Below are 27,080 nucleotides of genomic sequence, written 5' to 3'. Positions count from 1 at the left end.
AATTCAAGAAATGGAAGCCACTAGTACATTGGAGATTTGTTGCCCCCTGAATCACTTATATGACTCAAGCTATTTGCTATCTTGTCCATTGCATAACCCTCCCAAATTTTTGCATACCAGACTTTTACCGAAGGAAGATTGGGAGATTTCCAAAATTGAGCCAACACCATTTTAGCAGCTGCAAGTAAGACGGATATCAGAGATTTGCTGAGTGATGTGATAGGTATATCTTTCCAGCAATCCAGCAATATGAGTTCCAATTGTAAGGGTAAACTATAGCCTGCGATATCCTTGATTTTTTTCCACGATCACCGACCAAAAAGAATGCACCACCGGGCATGACCACCAACAGTGGATAAATGTGCCCTCATCTCCGCAGTCTTTCCAACATTTGGGGGATTGATTTAATCCAATATGACTTAATCTAGTCTTTTCAAGACTGTGGGTCCTTTCCTTTGAGATAACAAGCAGTGACATCAGCCCAATTAAGTAGCTACAAAAGAAAAAAAAAGTGGCATGCTGCAGTTTCAAAAATCCCTGGAGGTTATGAGGTTGTATGTGTCGAGGGTGCAGCTTGGAAAGGGAGTTTAGCAGGCATGCAAGATCACACTCCACGATGTTACTAGTTGTAATGCCATGGCCAGGTGTGGCCTCACTAGGGGACAGCTGGACGGTATAAGTATTTTCTATGACAGGCAGAGACTCACCCAAACTCAATAGTGGTCATTAAGACTTATTGTCAGAAACAAGTCTAAACAGCTTTCCACATAAGTACAGTTTCCTTTACCCATCCAATCTGTCCCTTTAAAGCCTTAGACCAGAGATGTCAAACTTGTTTGTTACAAGGGCCAGATCTGACATAAGAATTACTTTGTTGGGCTAGGCCATGTCTGTCATAAAATGAAATGCCAGGTACTGGAGATATAAACTTTATAAATGACACAGGCAAATCCAATTAACGGTATTATTTTTTAGTCAAAATATAAACAAAAGCAATTTATTCCTCGGAGTGAAAACAATTGATTTACTGAGAATCCACAAAAGTCCCAATAAATGTATTTAATCTTATGCAAGACTAGTTTTTTCCAAGGGATAGCAAACCTGTCCCCTAACCATTTCCTTTTATTTCTTGACCATTTCTTGGCCTCACCAGGTGTGCCCTCGAACCCACTCCCCCAAGCAGCCTCCTGCCTTCCCTCTCTCGCACCAGTTGCTCACAGGCCTGGTTCTCTCTCACCCTCCTTGCCTCCCTCCCAGTGTGCCTTCCTCTTCTTCTGTTACTTACCCATTCTCCCTTGACATCTTCCTTCTTATTCCTGGGGCTCCACCCATCCTTGCCAGGCCCAGATCCACCCGCACCCCCTTCTCTAAATCATGTTTTTCTCTTAACTCCTGTCTTGCCTTGTCCCCCGCCCCCCAAGCTGAGTTTGTGCAGGGCTAGCCAGAGCCTAAGGCTGCCAAATGGGGATCCCCTATGCCCAGGTCTCATTGCCCAGTGCCACTTTGAGTGATGGCAGGGGGAAAACAAAGGGGGGGGGAGCAGTCTCACATACTCACCAGAAGTTAATACAGCAAGTGACAACTGTAGCTCTAGGAATAACCAAAAATTCTGCAATAAAACCACATTCAGCAGGGGTGGCCAACGGTAGCTCTCCAGATGTTTTTTGCCTACAACTCCCATCAGCCCCAGCCAGCATGGTCAATGGCTGGGGCTGAAGGGAGTTGTAGGCAAAAAACATCTGGAGAGCTACCATTGGCCACCCCTGACATAAAGGTTTCATAAAAGCAGTTTCCAGCAGTTTCTACAACTGCCTTTGTCACTTCCTATAACAACTTCCAGTGAGTATACAAGGTGGCATTTAAAAAAAAAAACCTCTCTTGTGATGCTCTGAGATCCTTCCCACAACCCTTCTGCTGATTGCCAGGCCTACTGATTGCTTGGCAACCCTATCAGAGTCCCTTGCTGCCAGCCCCACCCCCAGCTGAAACTTTCAGCAGGATAAAACTCCTGCCCCTGCCACTCTATTCTTCAGCAGATCTGCAAGGGGCAGGCTCTCTCCTGCTAAAGCCCTCATGCTGCTACTGGCATTCTGGGTGGCACCCCACCTTGTCTTGGAGCAGCTGCTATCTCATCAGCCCAGTAGCTGAAGTCTCCTCTGGCCTCTTCTCAGGACCGGCTCTGCCACTAGGCAAACTAGGCGGTTGCCTAGGGCACCGGCAGACAGGGGGCACCAAATTGGGCTCTCCCCACATGACTCAGGCAGCTACCTGGTGGCTGCCTCTTTGAGTCCCCCTGAGACTCTCAGGAGTCTCCCAAGAGGTGCAGACTGCGGGGGCTTTCTCCCTGCCTTTGCACCCCTAGGGTGCAAAAGCAGGGAGAGGATCTCCACTCCCTGTGCCTCCCAGAGTCTCCCCAGAGGTGCAGGTGGTGGGTGCTTTCTCCCTGCCTTTGCACCCCTGAGGTGCAAAAGAAGGGAGAGGATCTCTCCTCCCGTGCCTCTCCATGTCTTCTGAGAGGTGGGGGGTGTTTTTTTGCACCCCGGGGCGCAAAAGCATGGAGAGGATCTCCCCCCCATGCCTCTTCAGAATTTCCTGAGAGGCAGGGGCTTTCTCCCTGCCTTTGCACTCCTGGGGTGCAAAAGCAGGGAGAGGATCTCCCCCCTCTCTTCATTATACTCTGTTGGCCCATTCTATCCTATGCAGCTATAGAAAAGAATGGAGTCCATTCTATCCTGTGTCTGCATAGGATAGAATGGACTCCATTCTTTTCTATGGGCCCATAGGATAGAATGGAGGGATCTGCAGCTGCTGCTGCGCTACTCTAGAGAAGGGGATTTAAACTTTAAACCCCTTCTCTGGTGTGGTGCTGCAGAGGGGCGGGGAAAGTTAGTTTTGCCTAGGGTGCAAAATGCTCTAGGGCCGTCCCTGCTTCTTCTGCTGCCTTCATGACAAATGCCAGCTCTCCAACTCTCCTCATCCTGAGAGGTCAGTGCTTCCCACCAAAATTCAAATTTTAATTTTTTAAAAATCTCATATAATATATCTGTCTGTTTCTCCTTATGTCACTAGGTTTGTAGGCTTCTGATGGGCATGTATTCTGTATGTAAGAACTTTTGATCCTAATATTTTCTGCTGCTGAATCTAACTGTGTGCCATTCAGTTTAATACCTGACTTTAAAAAATTCTCAAACTCCTCTTCAAATTTTGCTCCATGAAGGGGGAAAATCCACTATGATAATCCACAAGAAGACATTAGCTCACAGCAGTCCTGCTCCCATCTCAATTCCCCACCTGTTTCTGCCCTTCAATGTTTGTACATGTGATGATAGTCAATCTCTTTTTTTTAATCCTTGGAAGTCTTAGAATATCCATCCTCTGTAACCAGTCTATGATTTTTATTTTTCCTTTTCCTTACCTGAAGAAGTGAAAGTTCATACCCTACCACAGATTTTGTTAGAACAAAGTAGGAGTCTAGTAGCACCTTTAAGACCAACAAAGTTTTATTCAGAGTGTAAGCTTTCGTATGCATGCATACTTCATCAGGCAATGGAATGGGGTACAGTGAGCAGAACTACATATAGGTGGCAGGCAGTGGTTAAGAATGCAAAGTGGAAAAAGTTAGAATCCAATGGCAAAATAATGAAATTAACACATTGAGAGAACATTCGGTCTGGATAGATTTTGTTAGTCTTTAAGGTGCTATGGGACTCTTATTCTTTTCTGTTTCTCCTTCAAGTTCACTGGAACTGGCAGGGAACTGATCTTTGTAGTCTGGAGATCAGTTGTAATGCTAGGGGAATTCCGGGCCCCACCTTGCGGCTGGTAACCTTAACCCTAGCATCTGCAGCATTTCATAAGGAATCTGAAAGCACCACTCTCTCTTTGTATGCTGCATGCTCTTTCATCAGTAACTTCTTACAAAGGCAGAGTGATGCTCCTAAAATATAATGCCTCAGGTGTCCATTTGGAATGTTTGTATTATTGACCAAGTTCTGAACTTTGATACTTTTGTGCATTTCCTTATAAATCCTCATAAAGATGATGTCCACTTAGACTCAACCAGGGCCAGGGTTTTTCTGTCCTGGCCCCTACCTGGTGGAGCATAATCTGGTAGAGATCAGGGACTTGTTGCAGTCCTGCAAAGTGGAGCTGTTCCACCAGGCCTTTCATCGAGTCAGTGGCCACTCAACCATCTGGCATCCCTACCAACACTGCCCATCCATCTGCCCATATGGAGCACTGATATTATGTAATCCTAATTGACTCCATTCTGTCTGCCCAGCTCAAGGGTTTACATCTGATTGTTATTTATCTTTCACCATCTTTTAGTTGATTTCAATTGCATAGCTGTTAAGATGATTGCTGGTTTTTAATGTTTTAACTTTGTTGTTAGCCACTCTGAGCCCACTTGTGGGGAGGGTGGGATAGAAATCCAAATAATTAAATAAAATTTCTTGCCATTTTTTAGAGCTGTTGGAGGGCTGGAACATATGAAATACTGTCTATCTAGGGATATCACATTAATGCTAATGTGTTCTGGAGTCAGTGAAGCACATTGCTTGCACTGCATGTTCACTATTTAAGGTTTTACAGGTTTCAGTGGGGCTGGCATGTTCATAAAAGTCCAGACCCAAAAAAGACCAATGGAGATCCAATCAATATATAAAAAATATAATCAGTACTAGTGGAAATCAAAATAAAGAAGAGATTCACATTAGAAAAGTACAGTGCTAGGTCCAGTTTTTACATCATTCTATCACATCTTTGATGACATAAATTTGGGACATGTGAACAACTGGGAAATAGTCTATGGCCAGGGTGGCCTCATGCGGCTCTTTCACACATATTATGTGGCTCTTGAAGCCCCCACCAACCCATTGGCCAGCTTGCAGAAGGCATTAAATCTCTTATCCAAGCCAACCAACACTGGGGACTTGGAGAATGCATTTAAAGTTGCTTTCTTTCCACCTCTTCCTTGCCCCCATTCTCCCATCTATTTTTTCTTTTTCTTTCTTCCACCATTCTTTTTTTTCCTACTCCTCCCTCCCCTTCTCTGTTGCTTTCTCCCTCTTGTGTTCACATCTTGTGGCTCTCAAACATCTGATATTTATTCTATATGGCTCTTAAGTTAAGCAAGTTTGGCCACCTCTGGTCTATGGTGTGTGGTAGCTCTTAGTAATCCATTTTAAGAGAGATAATCACATGATAGAGTTTGCTTACAACTACAGAATAACCACTTGAATCTATCATTTTGGCTTTTTCCTTGCATTTTTCGCACTGGTAAACTGAGTTGGGGCCAAAAACCTAAGTTCTTGAGAATGTACATTCATAAAATGGCCTCTGAATGTTTCATAATCTTATCAGTGGTAGGATCGGAACTGGTGGTTTGGATGTTGAAGGCCTCTTATTTATGCCCCACCTTGAGGATGGTAACCCTGTCTCCAAAAGACTTTGTAACAGTATGGGGCTGGATCCTGTAGGAAAGATCTGCAATCTTGTGGGGTTAATCTTTGCTGATTTCTCCCCCCCCCCCACATCCTGTGACAGCCCTTCAGCCCACCCACCCACCCCACCCCCGGTGCTCCTGCGGGTCCTGTTACTGGGGTTACTTGGGCCAAAGTGGAAGTAGGGGAAGCAGGGAAGTTACACAGAATTTAAATGGGAACAGAGCTAGGGTTGCCAACCTGCAGCTGTGGCTTAAGGTCTTCTGGAATTATAACTTATCTCTAGACAACAGAGATGAGTTCTCCTGGAGAAAACAGCTACTTTGGAGATTGGTGTCTATGGCATCCAAGGCTTTTTTTGTAGAAAAAGCCCAGCAGGTACTCATTTGCATATTAGGCCCACACTCCCAACAGCAAGCCAGCCAAAACTGCTTTCCTGTGTGTTCCTGCTCAAAAAAAAAACCCTGATGGCATCACATACTTGTTGACTCCCTCTTCTCCCCAAGCTCTGCCCCCAAAGTTCCAGGAATTTCCCAGACTGGAGCTAGCAACCCTAGATCCAACCTGCCTAGATGTGGATTTGCATGTTTGCCTCCTGGCAGTGTTTAACAGTAATTTCCTATTGTTTTTCTTTCTTTCCAGTTCTAGGTAAAATTCGAAGTGCTGTTGGCAGTGCTAAGCTTCTCATGGCTCAGAAATTTTACCAGTTCAGAGAACTCTGTGAAGAAAATCTGGTATGTAATATGCATCATGATCCCAATTTTATATCTGTAACTGAGGAAAGGTAATTCAGAAGACGACTCTGCATACAACTGAAACATATAAGACTTTGCTAGACATTATATATGCAATTTATTATAGTGAATATCTTGATTTGTCAAAGATTTTAAAATATTTACTGCTGTTAAAATTATTTAAAACTGGCTTTGATAGGCAAGTTTTCCCCATTACTTGTTGCTTAAAAATGCCTTGGTTTTGAGAGATTCATTTGTCCTAGACCCACAGCTACAGGGGTCAGGTGTAAGTAATGCCTCACAGAAATATGTCTCCTCTCTAAATTCCCAACTTTCATTTTAAAGAAGTAAATGTCTAGCTTCCCTGCCCCCCCTCCCATTGTGGAGATATAAGGAAAGATATCCTCACATTTTTAAAATTCAGATTACCTGGGAAGGAATGGGGGAGTAGAAGGCAAGAAAGCTGAGGCAAGTTATTTAACCATTTACTGACCGAATTCTGATATCCTCTGTTCCATAACCTTAGTCCCTTTCCTTTTTTCTTGTTTGTTTCTCTGCTATTTAATGTCCCCAATAAACTGGAGTGAAATTCTAGAGTTGTGTTTCCTCTGTTAGCGGTAGCAAATTTGCCTCAGGTCATAGAGGGCAGGAGCAGAAAAATCAATCTCAGCCTGATATTTTTAAACAATTAATTGCAAGCTAGCTTGCTGTATTTTGCCAGTGAGAAATAATGTGTGGCTTGAGCATGTTCAGAATGAAAAACCATAGCAAGCTCATGTCCTTCCTTCTGCAGAATCTAGGATTAGTACTAAAGGATTAAAAAGATGCAATTAGGGTTCCCAGATCCAACTCAGGAAATACCTGAGGACTTTGAGGTGGAGCCTAGAGACTTTGAGGGTGGAACAAGGAGACTTTCCCATTCCCTAAAACGTTCCCCTGAATACAGTCTTCATTTCCTCATCCTCTCTTTTTACCTTCAAAGACTTCCCCAGCAGATGCACTTCCACTAAATTAAAGTGAAATTGTCATACCCCCACAAGTCCCTTGCCATGGCTTTATTAAGGAACACACACTCACACACACACACACAAAGCATCCAAAATAAACACAGTTTGCAAGCCCACACTTTTGTGATCTCACTGGGGCAATATACTCACGGGAGTTGTTGAATAGAACAGCCTGCTGTATTTCAATCATCTTCTACAGACTAACAGAGGAAAACAAAAGTACTGACCAGAGTAGTCTAGGGGGTGGAGTTTTCCTGTATCTCATACTCAGGTTCTAATTTACTCTTTATTATCTATTTTACTGTGCAAACAACTTCTGAAAAGAATGCAAAACAAACAGAGAGACTGTGCTGTCTTACTTTCACACAGCTTCACAGACTCACTGGAAAGAGCCACGTGGCTCTGCCTGTTATCTCCAGCCCACCCCCATCTAGCTTTCCTCCTACTGAAATTTAGAGGCACACAAACCTCCCAAAACACAAGCAGTTTCCAAGCTTCTTCTAAGCCTGCCGAGATTTAAAGACACATAGTGGCTGTCAGGGTGAGGCTTCTGCCCACCAACCAGCTGGCTGGCTGTGGGGAGAAGCCTGCAAAACCCAGGGCAGCACCAGCGCTAGAGTGTCGACACAAGGCCAGCACCCCAGGCATGGTGCCCCTCCCCACCCAGTGCACTCTTTTTCCCCAGCCTCGCTCCTAGTACTGGCAAACTTGGCTAGCAGCGGCACGGTTTGCACAGCACGCCCTGCTGCCGACTGTCATAGATCCACCTCCTGCGCTGTGTCTGTGTATCTGGAAGCACAGATACAGTGCAGGAGATGGAGCTATGGCAGTCGGCAGCGGGGCACGCTGTGCAAACCGCGCTGCCACTGCCAAGCTGGGAAATTTCCCTCACCAGGGGCGAGGGCGGGGGAGAGAGAGAGCCGAAAACAGTGCCCTCTCCCCCAGGCCACACTCCAGGCAGCCGCCTCAGGCTACCTAATGGATGTGCCGGCCCTGATCCAGGGAACCTCACCTGGACCTGGGGACTAGCATGCTCAGACAGATGTAAACTGTAGAAGTTCTCAGAAAAAATTGTATTTCAGAGCAGAAGGCCAAAGGGCAGAGGAGGCATAATCTTTTCTCACTGCAGAAAAATACAAATGCATTTGTGATAATCTAAAACATTTTTTAAATTCATCCTTCCAAATGCCAAAACTGCAAACATTCTGTACATGAGCACAGTGAAGGTCAACTATGCTATAACAATACACCACTATCTGCTTGTTATTGGGGAATAATTTCTAGGTTGAAGGGAGTGATTTGCAAGCTGGTATAATTGAGGAATCTCCAGTTTCAAAATTAAAGCACTAATTGCCATCTCTTCCACTTCAATCTTACCATCCAACCTTATACTCTGTGACATCTCTTGAGAAAAGAATATAGATTACCCAGATCCATGTAGTGGATACCTAGTGATATGTGGCAGTACTATTATTCATACTCTACTATAGCATATTATTCATAGTCTATAGTGTAACATCAGTAGCTGCCTCTCCATTACATCACTATAACCCACTCATGATATCATCAGGCCTCACTCAATGAGTCTCAGGGTTTGGGATGATGGGGACATGTTGACTCATTCACTCTCCCCAGTGTACTTTGCTCCCTTACTATAAAATATCCAGCTGCGGGTCTGATCTGACTTCCATAACCTTTTCAGGTTTCTTTTTCTCATGGTTTCTTTTAACATGTTGTGGCAAGTGGTTGTTTTTATATTGTGATACATTTGACCCAGTGTTTTTTAGCAGGAATGCACAGGAACACAATTCCTGCTGGCTTGATGTAAGGGGGTTTGGCCTAATATGTAAATGAGTTCCTGCTGGGCTTTTTCTACAAAAAATTCCCTGATTTGACCTGATTGAGCCCATGTGTATGATTACTATCTGTACAATAATTCTGATTTGTTGGTGATAATATTTGATTTTAGCTTTGCTGTTGAATTTTTATTATTATATTTTATACTTTTGATTGGAAACTGTTTCAAGCAAATCAGAGGTTAGCTATAACATTTTATAAAAATCAATATATCTTACATTGTGACCAGAACATTTTCTCCAAAGACCTAACTACACATTTTAATATCTTCACATCTGCCATGAGTTCTTTTGATCAGATCTTCTTTGAAACTTCTGTGCTCGGAATGCAGTTCCCAAATGTGCAGGGCCTGAAGCATCCATTAGCATTGATTTCCAAGTATGAATCTTGCAAAACATTTGCTGGGGCACTCTGTAATTCTATGGCACTGTGCAAAACTCCAGGATGAGACCCCATCAAGCAATGCCTCCAATGCTGCTGGAAACCAGTAGACCAAACCCCAGATGGGACAAGTACAAGTGTGGTAGAAGACTGATCTGCTTAAGAACATAAGAGAAGCCATGTTGAATCAGACTAATGGCCCATCCAGTCCCACACTCTGTGTCACACAGTGGCCAAAAAACCCCAGATGCCATCAGAAGGCCCACCAATGGGGCCAGGACACTAGAAGCCCTCCCACAGTTCCCCCCCTCCAAAGCACCAAGAATACAGAGTATCACTACCCCAGACATAGAGCTCCAACAATACACTGTGGCTAATAGCCACTGGTGGACCAGTGCTCCACATGCTTATCCAATCCCCACTTGAAGCTGTCTATGCTTGTAGCTGCCGCCACCTCCTGTGGCAGTGAATTCACTCTTTGGGTGAAGAAGTACTTCCTTTTATCTGTTCTAACCCGACTGCTCAGCAATTTCATGGAGTGCTGATGAGTTCTTGTATTGTGAGAAAGGGAGAAAAGTACTTCTTTCTCTACCTTCCCTATCCCATGCATAATCTTGTAAACCACTATCATGTCACCCCTCAGTCAACATTTCTCCAAGCTGAAAAGCCCCAAGTGCTTTAACCTTTCTTCATAGGAAAGTGTTCCAAACCTTTAATCATTCTAGTTGCCCTTTTCTGCACTTTTTCCAATGCTATAGTATCTTTTTTTAGGTGCGGTGACCAGAATTGTACACAGTACTCGAAATGAGGACGCACCATTGATTTATACAGGGACATACTATACTGGCTGATTTGTTTTTAATTCCCTTCCTACTAATCCCCAGCATAACGTTGACCTTTTTTTATTGCAGTTGCACAGTTTGGTGTAGTGGTTAAGTGTGCGGACTCTTATCTGGGAGAACCGGGTTTGATTCCCCACTTCTCCACTTGCACCTGCTAGCGTGGCCTTAGGTCAGCCATAGCCCTGGCAGAGGTTGTCCTTGAAAGGGCAGCTGCTGTGAGAGCCCTCTCCAGCCCCACCCACCTCACAGGGTGTCTGTTGTGGGGGAGGAAGGTAAAGGAGATTGTGAGCCGCTCTGAGACTCTTCGGAGTGGAGGGCGGGATATAAATCCAATATCTTCTTCTTCTTCACACTGTCTCAAAATTTTCAGTGAGTTATCTACCACAACTCCAAAATTTCTCTCTTGGTCTATCTCTGCCAATTCAGACCCTATCAACATGTATTTAGGATTTTGGGCCCCAATTTGCATTACTTTGCACTTGGTCACATTGAACCTCACTTGCCACATTGATGCCACTCGCCAACCCTTTGGAGGGCCTCACAATCATCCCTGGTTCTCACCACCCTGAATAATTTAGTGTCATCTGCAAACTTAGCCACTTTGCTGCTTACTCCCAACTCTTTTTTCACCTCATCCTTTTAAGGGGTGGAGCTGTGGGTAGTCAGACTTCCCTAAGCAGACTCTAGGGGAGCTACCGCTGTTGACCACTGGTAATATTGGCAAGACTGCACAAGTATGTCTAACTGAGAGTCCTCATGGCAGACTTAGAGAGGAATTGAGAATAATGCAATGTATAGTTATGTTCTAAGGCAGTAGTGGCAAACCTATGGCACAGGTGCCAGAGGTGGCACTCGGCGCCCTCTCTGTGGGCACATGCACTCCCTCGCCCCCTGCCCCCCTCACGAGGCTCTGGAGTCATATTTCATTGAAACTCCTCCTCTCCCCAAACTCAGGCTCCTTCCCTCATATTTCCAGGTATTTCCCAACCTAAACCTGCCAACCCTAACTGGGCCTCCTTCGGAGAGACAACATGGCACTCCAGCCTTTTTGAGCTCGTGGGCACCATTGGAATTCTGATGTGGAGGGGGGTGCAACCACAATTCAGCCCCCAAGCACAACACACAGAGGAAAATTCCTTGCAGGTGTTCCTGCAGTTTTAGGGAGGGGTTAGATGGGACCCACTAGGGCAGGGGTGGCCAAACTTGCTTAACATAAGAGCCACATGGAATAAATGTCAGATGTGTGAGAGCCACAAGACACGAATGTCAGATGTCTGAGAGAAGGAAGGAAGGAAGATAGGCGGGGAGGGAGAGAGAGAGATGGAAAGAAAGTGACTTGAACTTTAAATGCATTCTCCAAGCCACTGGCTGGGTTGGCTTGAAGAAATAGTTTAGAGAGAGAAATGCCTTCTCTGGTGGGGGCTTCAAGAGCCACACAATGTGTATGAAAGAGCCACGTGTGGCTTCCGAGCCACAGTTTGGCCACCCCTGCACTAGAGAGATGGGTATAAGGCAGCTTCACATTTTCATGTGGCCAAGACCTGGTTGCGTTTCATATTTCAAAACTGTTGTGGCACAGTCCAAGCCGAAGGGCAGAAGAGAGTATGGGTGTGTGGGGATTGTGGGGGGGGGGGGGGGGGAGGAGAGATCAAGGCCTTGAATCAAGCACTTTTTTTGAAGGGATGTGGGTTTATTACAGGAAATGTTGGATCCCACTAATCTGGCAGAAACAGCAGCCGGGATCGCCTCTGGTTTAGGAGTGGAAAGGGAGGAACTGCAGGCTTCCTTGCTTTCAAATATGATGTTTCTGATAGTAGTATCTGAGCAGAGTTCTTTCAAGCTACAGGGACATAAGGCAAATTGTTGATAAGCTGCTTTTGAACTGTTGCACTGCTGTTCTGGATCTTCTTCGTGGTCTCTGTGCATCACACTGATGGGATATAGGCGCCTGCGCCGATCTCGATCGGTATTCTTGAAAGCTGCGGATTTCCGCGCCCCAGGCCCAGTGCACATGCGCAGAAGCCCCACTGCGCATGCCCACAGGGACCGGAGCGGACATCCTGCCAGTTCTCTTCTGACCGCCGCTTGGATCGGTCGATCTCTCGCACGGTCGGTAGAAATCCTTTTCTTGGAAGTTGCTAGTTGTTGGATTTTGAACGTTATAGAACTTTACTTGGCATAGACCACACAACAGTCTTTTTAAAGACTAGGGAGGGAGAAGGCGAAAGAATTTTCCGAAACTTTTCCCTCAGTTTTCCCCCTTTTTCCCGCCTTTCCCTCACCCCCCCCCCCCCCCCGTATGGAAAAACGGTGGGGATTTTTCAAAAGGTGTAAGAACTGCGGTAGCAAGATCTCCCCCACAGACGGACACCTTCTTTGCCTTTTTTGCTTGGGAGAAACGCATATCCCCGACGCGTGTGTCCACTGCGCAAAATTTTCCCGCCAGACGAAAAAGAACCGCGCGGGTCGTTTAGCAGCGGCACTGATGGAGAAAGCACTGTCGCCTAAACGAACGTCGGCAGCGACGCACACCCCGTCGACATCGGAGTCGCTCGGCGCCGACAAGAGCACCTCCGACGCCGAATGCCCCACAAAATCGGGCTCGGCACTAAAGTCCGCCTCCTCCACTCCTGCAAAACGGCCAAGGGAGGAGAAGGGACTGCAGCCGGAAGCGAAGAAAAAGAAAAAATCGGACAAACACCGATCATCCGCGACTTCGCTACCGACGTCACCATCGGGATCGACGGCGAGAGTACCGCCACTGAAGCTGTTCGCTTCCCCACGCCGCCGGTTAAGCCCCCCGGTGTTGGCATCGATGTCGACGCAGATCGCCATCTCATCCGACTCGGATCGCGACTTAGAGCTATCCCAGAGGTCGGGAGCGGAGAGCAGCCCACTGGAGATACACACAGTGGAGGACACCGCTCAACCCCGAACGCCGATCAGGGAACCATCAGTCAGCCCCGATCGTCGGCAAACCCAGCACCCCAAGGAAGATCGATCTACCACGCCGAGGGAGGACCGCGGGCGCGACCGTTCAAGAAGCCCTCGACACGCTCCCCGGTATCGGCATCGATCCAGAGATTCAGAGGAGAGATCTCGCAACAGGGATCGTTCTCCACCGAAACCACCTACAATGTCGTGGGATCAAAGACAGTGGCAGTACCTCTACGGGTCCTGCCCCATGCCTTCTATGTTCCCCTGGTTCCCTCCCAGACATCTGGATTGGGACCAACAATCGGAAGCATCTGTCAGATCCCGAACGTCATACCGACCTCGACACACACCGTCGGTGTCGAAACCACCGGACACAACGCCACCGAAAGAGCCGAAAACTACCCCACGATCTCGGAGCCCCGAGCGGAAGACTCCCGAGTCACCAAGGGCCCAAGAAACACCCAAGCATTCCTCGGAGCACTCAGGATCCAGAGAAGACTCCCCAACATCCGGGGAAGACTCTCCCCGAGAGGAAATTTCTTCGCCGGAAGAGCCAGCTCCATCCAGCAAGGTAGGCGATGAGTTGCCCATATCTCCATCAGAGGACTTAAAATCATATGGAGATTTAATTAAAAGGATGGCACACACTCTATCGCTACCGACGGTCCAACCCAAGCCGGTGGTTACCGATAACGTGTTCGATGTCGTGCAATTGGATACCTCGACGGCCATAGCTTTACCGCTTACTACGGTGATGCTACACACGACAAAAGCATCGTGGGACAAGCCAGCCTCAATACCAATAGGCTCCCGAAGACTCGACCACATGTATCGAGTCCAGGAATCCACAGCCGAGTTTTTGTTTACCCACCCGAAGCCAAACTCGGTGGTGGTGGCGTCCTCGTCAAAGGCCAGAAAGACACATGCTTCTCCTCCAGACAAGGAGGGAAAGAAGTTGGACAATTTAGGCAGAAAAATTTATACGGCAGGCTCGCTGGGAATAAAGGTGGCAAATTATGGCGCGTGCATGGGCCGCTACCAATACGCCCTATGGGATCAGTTATCAACACTTCCGGACCTGTCAGAACAAGCCAAACAGGCACTCAAGAAAATTCAAAAGGAAGGCATAGCACTAGCTAAGCAGCAAATTAATTCGGCTAAACATGCAGGTGACATCTCAGCAAAAACACTCACCTCAGCTATCACCTTAAGACGCCACTCTTGGTTGAGGTCGACGGCACTCCAGCCGGATACACAATCCTGCATCGAAGATCTTCCCTTTGACGGAAGTGGGCTATTCAGCTCCACCACAGACACCATATTGCAAGAGATGGACAAAAGCATCAAAACATCTCGCAATTTGGGGGTTCCCATGTCATCTAGAACCCAGGGGAAACGCTCCTGGAACAAACCTTGGAGTAAGAAGCCATTCTCCAAGCAACCCACCGATCAACAATGGAGGCCCAAAGGTTCCTCAACCTACTCCAAGCCGCCGTACAACCCGAAAACGAAGTACTCACCTAATTCGTCACAGCCATCCAGACAAAAGGGGAATAGACCGTCCAAACAGGGTCTTTGACTGCCCTTCCCCCTGTTTTGCCCCCTACCTTTCGGACTCACACCATACCAGACTTTTCCCATACTCTCCGGCATGGTCCACAATCACTACGGACAAATGGGTTCTGTCGATAATCCGCGAGGGTTATCAAATAGAATTCAGAGAAAACCCCACAGTTCCCACTGTCATTCACACCAGAGCATCTCTCACTCTACAGGAAGAGGTCCAATCGCTTCTCCAAAAAGATGCGATAGAGAAGGTGCCAACCAACCAAGAGGGGCGAGGGTTTTACTCCCGTTATTTCACCATCCCCAAAAAGGATGGAGGCCTTCGACCCATCATGGACTTACGAGGCCTAAACAATTTCATACAAAACCACAAATTCAGAATGGTCTCCCTACAGAACATCCTACCCCTACTGAACCAAGGGGATTGGATGGCCACACTAGACCTGCAAGATGCCTACTTCCATGTGACCATACATCAGGGCCACAGAAAGTTCCTCAGATTCACAATTGGAGACTCCCACTACCAATACAAAGCTTTGCCCTTTGGCCTCTCTACGGCACCGAGAGTTTTTACAAAGATCATGGTGGTGGTGGCTGCTCATCTGCGTCTACAGGGGATCACTGTCTTTCCCTATATAGACGACTGGCTGCTGGTAGCGAGTTCGGAAATACTTTTAGCACGGCACGTAGAAGTCACCTTAGCCCTTCTGCAAAAATTAGGCCTACAGGTCAACCTAAAGAAATCGGCGTTGCAGCCCTCCCAGAGGGTGCAATTCATAGGGGCCATATTGGACTCAAAAGCCTGCAGGGCTTTCCTGCCGACACAAAGGGCGGAAGACATCATATCTCTAATACACGTGTTCCTGACCAACCCTACAGTCACGGCGTTCCAAATTCAACGCCTCCTGGGCTTGATGGCAGCGACCACGGCAGTACTGAGATTCACCAGATTCCACATGAGGACACTGCAGCTGTGGTTCCTACGTGTGTTCAACTGCCAAACAGACCCCCCTTCACGCCAACTGACGGTCCCACCGTCGGTGCTCTGGACCCTGCCCTGGTGGCAGGAGAGACAGAACCTCCTCCAGGGAGCCCCGTTCCACAGGCAGACTCCCACGCTGACTATAACCACGGATGCATCCCTGTGGGGCTGGGGTGCACACGCGAACGACATGTGTGTGGGGGGCAAATGGCCTCAGGATCTTCTGCGTTACCACATCAACTTCCTGGAGCTGCTGGCCATACATCATGCCGTCCTCTCCTTCAAACATCTGATTACGGGGAGAACGGTAGCGATCTTGACAGACAACACCACTGCCCTCTCTTATGTGAACAGACAAGGCGGCACGGTTTCAAGGAAACTGTGCTTTCTAGCCCTAAGGATTTGGGAAGTCTGCAGAGAATTGGACACAACTCTAGTAGCCACACATCTGCCAGGCAATCTGAACACCTGTGCGGATTACCTCAGTCGAGGGGGGGCCTCTCTCCACGAATGGGAACTCAATTGGGAGTTTCTTCGGCCGGTGTTCCAGAAATGGGGCACACCGGAAGTGGACGTGTTTGCCACATGCAGCACCTCAAAATGCGAAAAATTTTGCTGCAGAGGGGGGGCGGACCCCCTATCGTTGGGAGACGGGTTACTGATCCCATGGTCCCGCCGGCACGTGTACCTCTTCCCACCGATCCCACTGATCACGAGGGTGGTTCACAAGATTCATTTGGAACGCCCCAAGGGGATTCTCATCACACCATGGTGGCCCAGACAACAATGGTTCTCCCCGATACTGCGGCTGTCTCACGGGAGGTTCCACCAATTTCCAGTGAGCACAGACCTTCTACTATCTCACGACGGCAGGGTGCTTCACCACGATGTACCCCACCTGAAACTCACAGCTTGGCGGCTGGAGTGACGAGATTGTCGGACAGAGCCCTTGACGTCATGCTGAATAGTAGAAAGTTATCCATGAGAAAATCGTATCAGTATAAATGGACAAGGTTTGCCCAATTTGTTAACAAGGCTAATAAAGAACCTAGGACAGCAGGCCTGCCACTAATATTAGACTTTTTGCTTTCACTAATGGACAAGGGACTAACGGTGTCATCGGTGAGGGTATACCTGGCAGCTATATCGGCTAACCATGAACAATTGGGAGGCCATTCGGTATTTTCTCACCCTGATACTAAACGGTTCTTAAAGGGCTTAGCAAGATTGTACCCTACGGTACGTGACCCAGCCCCGGCCTGGGACCTCCCAGCAGTGTTGCAGGCGTTAACGGGAAAACCCTTCGAACCAATGGCGACATGTTCCTTGCAATTACTGTCTTGGAAAACAGCCTTTCTAGTGGCCGTTACCTCAGCCCGCAGGGTCGGTGAACTGGCAGCGTTGCGCTGCGATGACCCATACTTGAAATTCAGCGCGGAAGGAGTGAGGCTGCGCCCGGATGTAACCTTCCTTCCGAAAGTGACATCTGCCTTTCACCTGAATGCAGAAATATGCTTACCCGTGTACTTTCCAAACCCAAGTTCAGACTGGGAGAGGAAACTTCACACTCTAGATGTAAAAAGGGCACTCTCGTTCTACTTACATAGAGTGAGGCCTGGACGTAAGGACACTAGACTTTTTGTCTCATATTCCACAACATCTCAAGGTGTAAGAGTATCGTCACAGCGGATCTCCAAATGGATAACTGAGACGATAAAACTATGCTACTTGTTAAACAAGAGGCCCCTGCCAAGACAGATTAGAGCTCATTCCACTAGAGCCCTAGCGACATCGGCAGCCTTTATGAGAGGAATCCCACTGAAGGACATTTGTGATGCGGCCACTTGGTCCTCCCCGCATACGTTTGTAAACCATTATGCGTTGGACCTGGACTGGCGTAGACGCTCATCAGTGGGCCGTGCGGTGCTTCAAGAGGCTTCTCGATGATGGACCGTTGCACCCTCCTCCAGGTAGGACTCTGCTTGCTAATCTCCCATCAGTGTGATGCACAGAGACCACGAAGAAGATGAACAGGTTGCTTACCTGTAACTGATGATCTTCGAGTGGTCATCTGTGCAGTCACACTACCCGCCCTCCTTCCCCTCCGCTGCCGGTCCATCTCTAAGGGCTTACGCAGCGGTCAGAAGGAACTGGCGGGATGTCCGCTCCGGTCCCTGTGGGCATGCGCAGTGGGGCTTCTGCGCATGCGCACTGGGCCTGGGGCGCGGAAATCCGCAGCTTTCAAGAATACCGATCGAGATCGGCGCAGGCGCCTATATCCCATCAGTGTGACTGCACAGATGACCACTCGAAGATCATCAGTTACAGGTAAGCAACCTGTTCTTTTCCATAGCATTCCTGACAAGTGTTTGTCCATCCGCTGCTTAAAGACTGCCAGTGAGGGGGTCAATTGCACTGTTGAACAACTCTTGCTGTTAAAAAGTTTTTCCTATGCCAGTCCTTTTGAAGTATGAAAAGGGCTGCCAGCAGGAACAGCTCCCTGCCCTCCTCTATGTGGCAGCCCTTCTCATACTTCAAAAGAGCAATCATGTCTCCCCCCCTCAACCTCCTCTTCTCCAGACTGAATATCCCCAAGTCCCTTAGCCTTTCCTCATTGGGCTTGCTCTCCATAGTTGCTCGGAAGTAATCTACATTGAGCACTGTGGCACCTACTCTCTACACAATGCACAGGATTACAGTTTTGGTTTAAAGAAAGAAGAAAATATTGGATTTATATCCTGCCCTTCAGTCTGAATCTCAGGGTCTCAGAGCAGCTCACAATCTTTTTTATCTTCCTCCCCCACAACAGACACCCTGTGAGGTAGGTGGGGCTGAGAGAAGCTCTCCCGGAAGCTGCCCTTTCAAGGACAGTTCTGTGATAGCTATGGCTGACCCAAGGCCATTCCAGCAGCTGAAAGTGGAGGAGTGGGGGATCAAACTTGGTTCTCTCAGATAAGAGTCCACGCACTTAACCTCTACACCAAACTGGCCCTCCTTTCTCACATCAGACTTTCTAGTTAATACAATTCAGACTATCCCTGAAGTTTCCAAGGGTAACTAGATTCAAGCCCAGGAGCACCTTAGAGTCCAACAAGATTTGGGGGAGGGGGCACAAGCTTTCCAGCATTAGAGCTCCCTCAATTAGATAAAAGGAGCTTTGACTCTCAAAAATCTTATTCTCTAAGGTGTTGCTGGACTCAGATTTAGCCATATAAATCAGTGGACTCCTTTCATCAACTTAATTTATTAACTAACATCATGTATCCCCTGTCTTCCTCCCCCAAAAGGACACTGAAGTGGTTTGACACACTCTCCTCTTCTTTTATCCTCACAACAAACGTATGAGGCTGGTTAACTTAGAGTATATTACTGGTCAAAGGTTTCCCAGCAAGCTGCCAAGGCAGAGTGGGCATATGAATCAGGACCTCCCAGATCTGATTTGGACACCCTAACCACCAGCTCCTGCTAAACACACTATATTTTAATGTATTCTTTTTTCCTAATGGCAAACAAGAATGATGTTTATAATGTATGTACATGTTCAAAAGTAAATTATGTTAACAGGAACACCTCTGGGAAAGGCATGTTCTCAGTTTAACCCAGACCTGCAAGCAACAGAGCAATAAACAGTCTCCATTTATTGCCTTATGACACTCTCACCATCATTCTCCCATTCTGACATGTTACTATTTTGTTGGTTTCCTAAGCAAATGCTATCCAGACCAAATGTTCTTTCAGTTTGTTAATTTCACTATGAGTTGTTTTTTCTAAACTAAAACCTCAGTATTAAGGTTAAATTGCTGTGTTGGCACTTTGCGATAAATAAGTGGGTTATGGGTTGCAGTTTGGGCACTCGGTCTCTAAAAGGTTTGCCATCACTGTCCTAAAGTGTATAAAACCTATACACTATACATCCTATACATCCTCTCCCAATACTGAGTTGGCCAGACTTTTTTTTTTGTTTTGCTAATTTAATATGAATAACATCACAATAGAACACCAGTAAGTGAGCATACTCAGAATAAGAACATAACAGAGCCATGTTGAATCAGGCCAATGGCCCATCCAGTCCCACGCTCTGTGTCACATGATGGCCAAAAAACCCAGGAGACATCAGAAGGTCCATCAGTGGGGCCAGGACTCTAGAAGCCCTCACATTGTTGCCCCTCCCAAGCACCAAGAATACAGGGCATCACTTGCCCCGGACAGAGAGTTCCAACAATATACTGTTGCTAATATCCACTGATGGACCTCTGCTCCATATGGTTATCCAATCCCCTCTTGAAGCCGGCTATACTTGTAACCGCCACCACCTCCTGTGGCAGTGAATCCCATGTGTTAATCACCCTTTGGATGAAGAAGTACTTCCTTTTATCTGTTCTAACTCGACTGCTCAGCAATTTCATTAAGTGCCCACAAGTTCTTGTACTGTGAGAAAGGGAGAAAAGTACTTCTTTATCTTCTCTATCCCGTGCATAATCTTGTAAACCTCTATCATGTCACCTCTCTAGAATCTAGAAATCTAGAAATGAAACACTGTGGGTGCGCACACAACTTCTTACCTTATCTTGAAGCAGTCAACAACTCACTTCTCCTTTAACTGGCTGACATAAAGACTACTGGAAGGGCGGGATACAAATCATAAAATAAATAAATAAATAAAAATACTTTTGGCAAATTTGGTTAAAATAGGGATTACCACCAAATGCAGCAACCTGGAGGAAGAATACTTTGCTGCATACATCAAGCTAAAGAGGCTTAGCTTTACAATGGGCACTTCAGCTGCATTACAGCATAGGTCAGGGATGTCAAACTCATTTGCTATGAGGGCTGGATCTGACATAAAGAAGACCTTGTTGGGCTGGGCCATGTGTGTACCGATTTAAGATTAGCTAGCAGAGATATAAACTTTATAAGGACACAGACAAACACAATTTTTTTTTAAAAAACCCTTAAAGTAAAACATGCTTAAAACATTAACACTTATTTGTCTTAATGGTGCTTTCTTTGTATTTCTCCAATGGGATCCAGGGAGCTGGGCAAAGTAAGCTCTGGCTCTTTCTCTCCCTCCCCAGGAGATCAGGAGGGAGGGAGCCTCAGTCAATGGAAGGAAGAGAGATTTTGCTCAGTAGCTCTGCTGTGCAATTGAAGAGCCTGGGAAAGCAGTCTCAGCCTCCCCCTCTTCCTCCCCAAGGGAGGCGCCTCAGCCAATGGAGAAAATAGAAGTTTTTCTCTGTAGCTCCTGTGTGATTGAGCAAGCCTGGCAAAGCAAGAGAGAGGGAAAAGGAAGCAGATGACAGCCAGTTGTTTGGGGGGCTGGTAGGAGCCCTCTAGGGGCCTAATTCGGCCCCCGGGCCACATGTTTTGGGCTTCACGGTGCCTGGCTCAGCCCTGCTCTTGGAGGATCAGTCAAGAAGGACTATACTCTTTTAAGTTGCACAGCTGTAAACTATGATTACTCCTATTGCAACAGTTGGCTCTTAAAATCATCAAAGTTTATGAGAAACATGAAAAAAACCCCACCCATATTTGAGGTTGTTCTCAGGGCCAAATGACAACATGACTCTGGGGAGCCATGACAAGATCATCAGATCTAGACCCCTCCTACACATTGTCAGTTTTACGTGAGTTCCTCAGTTCACCACAGCAGCTACCACCACCCCATACTACTGGGGGATTTCACAGGATTCTTGAAAATCAGTAATTATCTTATTGCTATAACAAGAGCCAGCAAGTGTATTAGTTAGAGTGTCATACTAGGATTTGGGAGACTGAGGGTTGAATCCCACTCTACCATGGAAGTTTGCTGAGTGATCTTGGTACATTAAAAGAGCCCTGCTGGATCAGACCAATGGCCCATCTTGTCCAGCATCCTGTCTCACACTGGCCAACCAGTTTCTCTGGATGGCCAACAACAGGACACAGAAGTTAAGGCCTTTCCCTGATGTCTCCTGGCTCCAGGATTAAGAGGCTTAGTAACTCTGATTGTGGAGGTTCCCCTCAGTCATTCCCCTCAGTCAGTCATTGCTAGTAGCCATTGATAGACTTACCCTCCATGAATCTATCTAATCTCCTTCTAAAGCTGTTTATTCCTGTGGCCATCACTACATCCACTGGCAATAAATTCCACAATTTAATCCTTCTCTTTGTAAAGTAGGATTTTCTTTTGTCCATCCTGAACCACACATATTCTTTTAGGTTTAATCTACCTCGCACACTCTTAGCTGAATCACAGGGTTGATTTGAGGCTACAGTAGAGAAGGAGATAACTTTGTAAGCCACTTTGGGTCCCTATTGGAGAGAAAAGTGTGGTATAAATGAAGTGAGCAAATATAAATTTTATATTATGACACTGATTTTTCAAAAACAAAAAGGTTTTCCACTGGCAGAGAGGATCGTCCATTGCTGGAGACTGGAACATAGAAAATGGTGCTGATATAGGCAGGTCTGGGGAAATTGGAACCTTCTCATCCGAATGATAGCCACCCTGGCTTTGCTGCAATCTTTGCTGGCTTTTCCCCAACATAGTACTTACTCACTGTTACGGAACATGGGTAAGCTCATTGATCAGTAGAACCTGTAGCTGGCAGATGGATTCCACAACCGTTTTCGCACACAGCTTACCTCGCAGTCACAATCCTGTTCCCTCCGCAGCGTCTGTCGGATTTCCCACCATCTGTGCCAGAGTTACAGGGAGTGCCATGGCTTTTGTGTAGCAAACGTTAACTGGGTTTTAGCGGTTTACGTTTGCTACGCAAAAGCTGCGGCACTTCCTGTAACTTCAGCGCAGATGGTGGGAAATCCGACCAGACGCTGCAGCGGGAACAGGATTGTAACTGCGAGGTGAGCTGTGTGCGAAAACGGTAAATCTTAAAACAGCTGGTGCTGGAGGAAATGGAGGATAGGTAAGCTGTTAGCTTCCCTGACCTTGAAGCCTTATTCCAGGGAGAGAAATAAGGGACCTGTCTGCTCTAAACCCCACACACATACCTTCTTTGTAGCTTATTTAGTCTCATCTCAGCACTGGGGCAACTGCTGGGAGGGGAGTAAGCTAACTACCGTAACAGCCGCCCAAGAGAAGAGTAAGCTGGCCATAGCAGGGGGTGGTTTTACTCCCGTTTCTTAACAGCTAGCTGGTGGTCCTCTGGGCATCTTGGCAGCCTCACTTTCTTGCCCAACCTGCTGTGCCTCCTGGTAAGGAGAGAGGAAGAGAGGGAATCCCTTCCCTTCACTCCAGATACACAAGGGCTGGCAATAGGGGTGAGGAGAGACAGCCCTACATGTGTAGAGGTACTCTGTTAATTTAAAAGGTTATATATTTCATAAGTAGCCTTTTTGGTCACTAATGAATGTGGCTCTCTGTGAGCATGACCAGAGAATGGGAGTAGGCAAGGTAGGTGGCCGTATGGGGTGCCACCTCACCTACAGGGTACCGCTGGATGCCCCGTCCACCCGCCCTGTCACTTTTAGGTTTCTGGATCAGGAAGCTGAGAGTGGCCGGATGGTGCGCCAGTGTGTGCTCTCCTCCAAGCCTGGCTTCCTAGCCGGGCTCAGAGCTCTTGCAGGGGTGACAACCTTGGAGTGAGACAGAAGAAGCCCCGCTGCCCCTTTCGCCCACCCAAGACTCAGGTGGACAAAAGAGGTGGTGCGGCCTCGCTACTGGCTGCCTCCCCTTGCAGGGGAGACAGCCTCAGAGCCAGGCAGAATGGCCCTACAGCCCTTTTCACCCGCTCGAGAAGAGGAAAGAGGCAGCACAGCCTGAGAGCAAGGCAGAACAGCCCCACAGCCCCTTTCGCCCACCTGAGACTCAGTCAGAGAAAAGAGGCAGTGCGGCCTCACTCCCAGCTGCCTCCCCTTGCAGAGGAGACAGCCTGGGTGCCAGGCAGAATGGCCCGCCCCATGGCCCCTTTCACCCACCCAAGACTTGGGTGGAGGGAAGAGGCAGCACGGCCTCGCTCCTGGCTACCTCCCCTTGCAGGAGAGACAGCCTGGGAGCCAAGCAGAATGGCCCTGTGGCCCCTTTCGCCTGCCCGAGACGCAGGCAGACAAAAGAGGTGGCATGGCCTAACTCCGACCCTCATGGGGGGTGCAGGCATGGGGGCAGCCTGGGGTGGCAAAACCCCAGCGCCGCCCCTGTCTGTGAGCCATGGTGTGAGTCACAGAAGGGGAATAAAAAGAAATGAGGGAAAGTCTGAGGGGAGGGAGGGAAAGATTAGAGAATAAAAAGAAATGATAGAAAGCCCAAGGAGGAGAAAGAAACAGAATTTTAAAAAGGAAAGCCTGAAGGAAACCTAAAGGGGCAATACTTATCAGTTCTCCTAATTTTCCAGTGACCGCAATTGCAGCTGTGGAAAACCTTTTCATTTGAATGAGAGCAGCAAATAATAAGCTCTGCTTTACAATCACTCTCTGGAAAATTTGGTAGGTGCCAGGGCAAGTATTGGCAGGTGGAAATCCTGGTCTAATATATGTGGAACAATGGAGTAAAATGAGTGTGTGTATGTGTGTGCTTTGGGGTTGTGTGTGTGTGATACTGTTCTGCTAATATACTTCAGAAATGGCCTTGGGTTAGCCATAGCTCTTGTAAGAGTTGCTCTTGAAAGGACAGCTTCTGGGAGAGCTCTCTCAACCCCACCCACCTCACAGGGTGTCTGTTATGGGGGAAGACGTTAAAGAGATTGTAAGCCGCTCTGAGACTCTGATTCAGAAAGAAGGGCAGGGTATAAATTTATGGTCTTCGTCTTCTTCTTCTTCCAGTAAATGAGAATCAGCTAAAGAAAACTGATCAACTGTCTTCCCTTGAAAATTATTCAGAGCATTTAAAATATCTTGTCTGTACTGATGAACTTCTGATCTATTCTGCACCCACATTTGATTGCAGACCTTGATATTTCTAGTTATATGCTGATGCATTCTGTGGGTATTTGAATTGTGGTATTGCTTTTTGTATTATTTGATATATATCATTATCACTGCATTTTTTCTAATTATATTTGATAATATAATATGACTGTGTCCTTACAATTGCTAGCTATTTGAAGGGAATAGCAATACCTCTGGTTGAAGGGGTTACCTTTACCTCTTCTTTGGGGGGTGGGGTTGTGTGTCGCCATATCATTATAATGGTAAATCATCAGTTGTGGCTCAGAGAGAGAGAGTGAGAGCTGTTTAACTTGCCCACAAAGAAAGTTTTACTCTCCGCATAAGTATGATGAGACACTTTTCCATCTTTTTAAGGTTGTACTTATATATCAAACTTAACTGTGGTTAAGGTCAAATGTGCATGAACATAGCTTGTTGCTCTGCCATGCAGCATGTACCTCACTTCTCCCTCTTTCCCTTGCCTTCCCACATGGAGCATTGTATAAGTATCTCTTATTAGAAATTAGCCCCAGCTACCCGTGGTTTATAAATGCAAGTACACAGGTTAACCATAGTTAGTTTTTCGCCCTCGCCCATGAGCAAGTATTTTAAACTCCAGTGTAGAATCTTGGTTAGTGAAGAGAAACTAACTCCAGTTTAGCCATGCACTTGCATTCTGAAGTTTCTAAACAGGATACTTTTATTGCATTTCATGTGAAAAAGAAGGTGGGAGGGACAAGATGCATGCACAAGCCTAGCAACAGGGCAGATTTGTGCACATTTTAACTTAACAATGGTTAAGTTTGCAATCTGAATGCAAGTTAAGAGTTCTACATAAAGCACACCTGCATAAGGCTGCCTCCAATTAAAGATATGGTTCATGTTTGCACTGACCCTGTATGCTTGTGCCTCATTGAATTCTTCTTGGTATCATTTTAGCAGCATTGATTGAGATTATATCAACCAGGATCTACTCTGGGCCTACATCACACTGTCCTTTTTCTTTACACTTTGGCAGATAAATCTGTGAATCTATTCATGGGCAGAGTTTTACACATCTTTTTTTAAATTTAGGTGGCTTTCTAAGCTAGAGTACCATTGAAGTCCATCATTTCCAAGTCCCATTCATTATCATCAGGAGTTAAACATGTGTTTCACCAGCTGAAATCATTTCAACGTTACCTTTACTAAATTATACCCAGGGCTTGTTTTGTAGCAGGAACTCCTCCTTTGCATATCAGGCCACACACCCCTGATGTATCCAATCCTGCTGGAGTTTACAGCTGACCCTGTAAACTCTTGGAGGATTGGCTACATCAGGGTATATGGCCTAATATGCAAAGGAGTTTCTGTTACAAAAAAAGTCCTTTATACCCATGCTAGATCTCAGTTGTATGTATCAAGTCAACTATAGCATACATTTGGGCAAGGCTTTATGCATAATTAGAATACACACAACAAAAACATAACCAATGAAGATTTATCCCAGAACATGGCATTTTAAGCTTATCTAAAGAAGCATATAATAGCATTGTAACTAAAACTTTGATCTTGCCCCATACTTAAAGAATATATGTTATATATAGATTGAAAAATCAATGATATTTCTTATAGACATAAGCTGCCAATATCGATTACCCAGTTAGTGAAACAAAATATGATTGAATCAGACAATTGTTTCTCTTTATCAAAGACTCCACTATGAAGATGAGGTTCACTCCTGTGGTAAACTTTGTTCAGATTAATCTGAAATCCTAATGACACTCAATACCAAATCTGAGTGATGATAAATCATAGTTTATTTAGCATAAATAACCTCTGTGTCTCAATGTAATCCAAGTGAGTCTAATACAATAGTTCATTAGTTCACTGGTATCATTAGACTGAGGTAAAAAGTAATAAGGTTTTTCGCAATTATTTCCAAAACAGTTTCTGAGAAAAAATATTTTCTTTCATGGCTTTCCCCCTCCCCTTTTTTTTCTCTGTTGTACAGAACCCTACTGCACATCCGAGACCAGCCTCCCAGGATTTAGCAGGGTTTTGGGATATGTTGCAGTTGTCCATAGAAAATATTAGTATGAAATTTGATGAACTTCATCAGTTAAAGGCCAATAATTGGAAACAGATGGATGCGCATGACAAGAAGGTAGAACATTGTCGATTTTGTATGCTTCATTTAAAACCCTGCACAAATACTGGACAAATTAAATAGGCTTCTGAATACAGCACTGACGTTTAAAAAAACGTGAAATGGAGCTCATATCAGATTAACTTCATTGTAAAAATGTTTACATATTAATTACCTGGGATATTATCTGTAAAATGTTTCGGGCAAATTTTTAAACCAAACTTGTTTCTGTGACTTGAATAATGGGAATGTGCTCATTTGTTTTATTATACTTAACGTATAACCATATTAGATAATCAACTGTTGAAAGGAACTGCCTCATATATTGGTTCTTAAATTT

The 27,080-nt window shown here is 46.2% G+C and overlaps 1 protein-coding gene across 4 annotated transcripts in view; it reads left to right on the top strand.

Moving 5' to 3' along the window:
• DLGAP1 (DLG associated protein 1) overlaps positions 1–27,080 on the top strand; it is a 456,386-nt gene that overhangs the window by 424,487 nt on the left and 4,819 nt on the right. For all 4 annotated transcript variants that reach the window (XM_060243934.1, XM_060243935.1, XM_060243933.1 and 1 more), the window contains 2 exons: positions 6,087–6,178; positions 26,606–26,758. In XM_060243934.1, coding sequence (XP_060099917.1) covers positions 6,087–6,178; positions 26,606–26,758 — 245 coding nt within the window. The remainder of the gene's footprint in view (positions 1–6,086; positions 6,179–26,605; positions 26,759–27,080) is intronic.

This window comes from Heteronotia binoei, chromosome 7 (assembly GCF_032191835.1).
Source record: "Heteronotia binoei isolate CCM8104 ecotype False Entrance Well chromosome 7, APGP_CSIRO_Hbin_v1, whole genome shotgun sequence".
In the NCBI taxonomy this organism is placed as follows: domain Eukaryota; kingdom Metazoa; phylum Chordata; class Lepidosauria; order Squamata; family Gekkonidae; genus Heteronotia; species Heteronotia binoei.
This window is presented reverse-complemented; position numbering and strand designations above follow the sequence as displayed.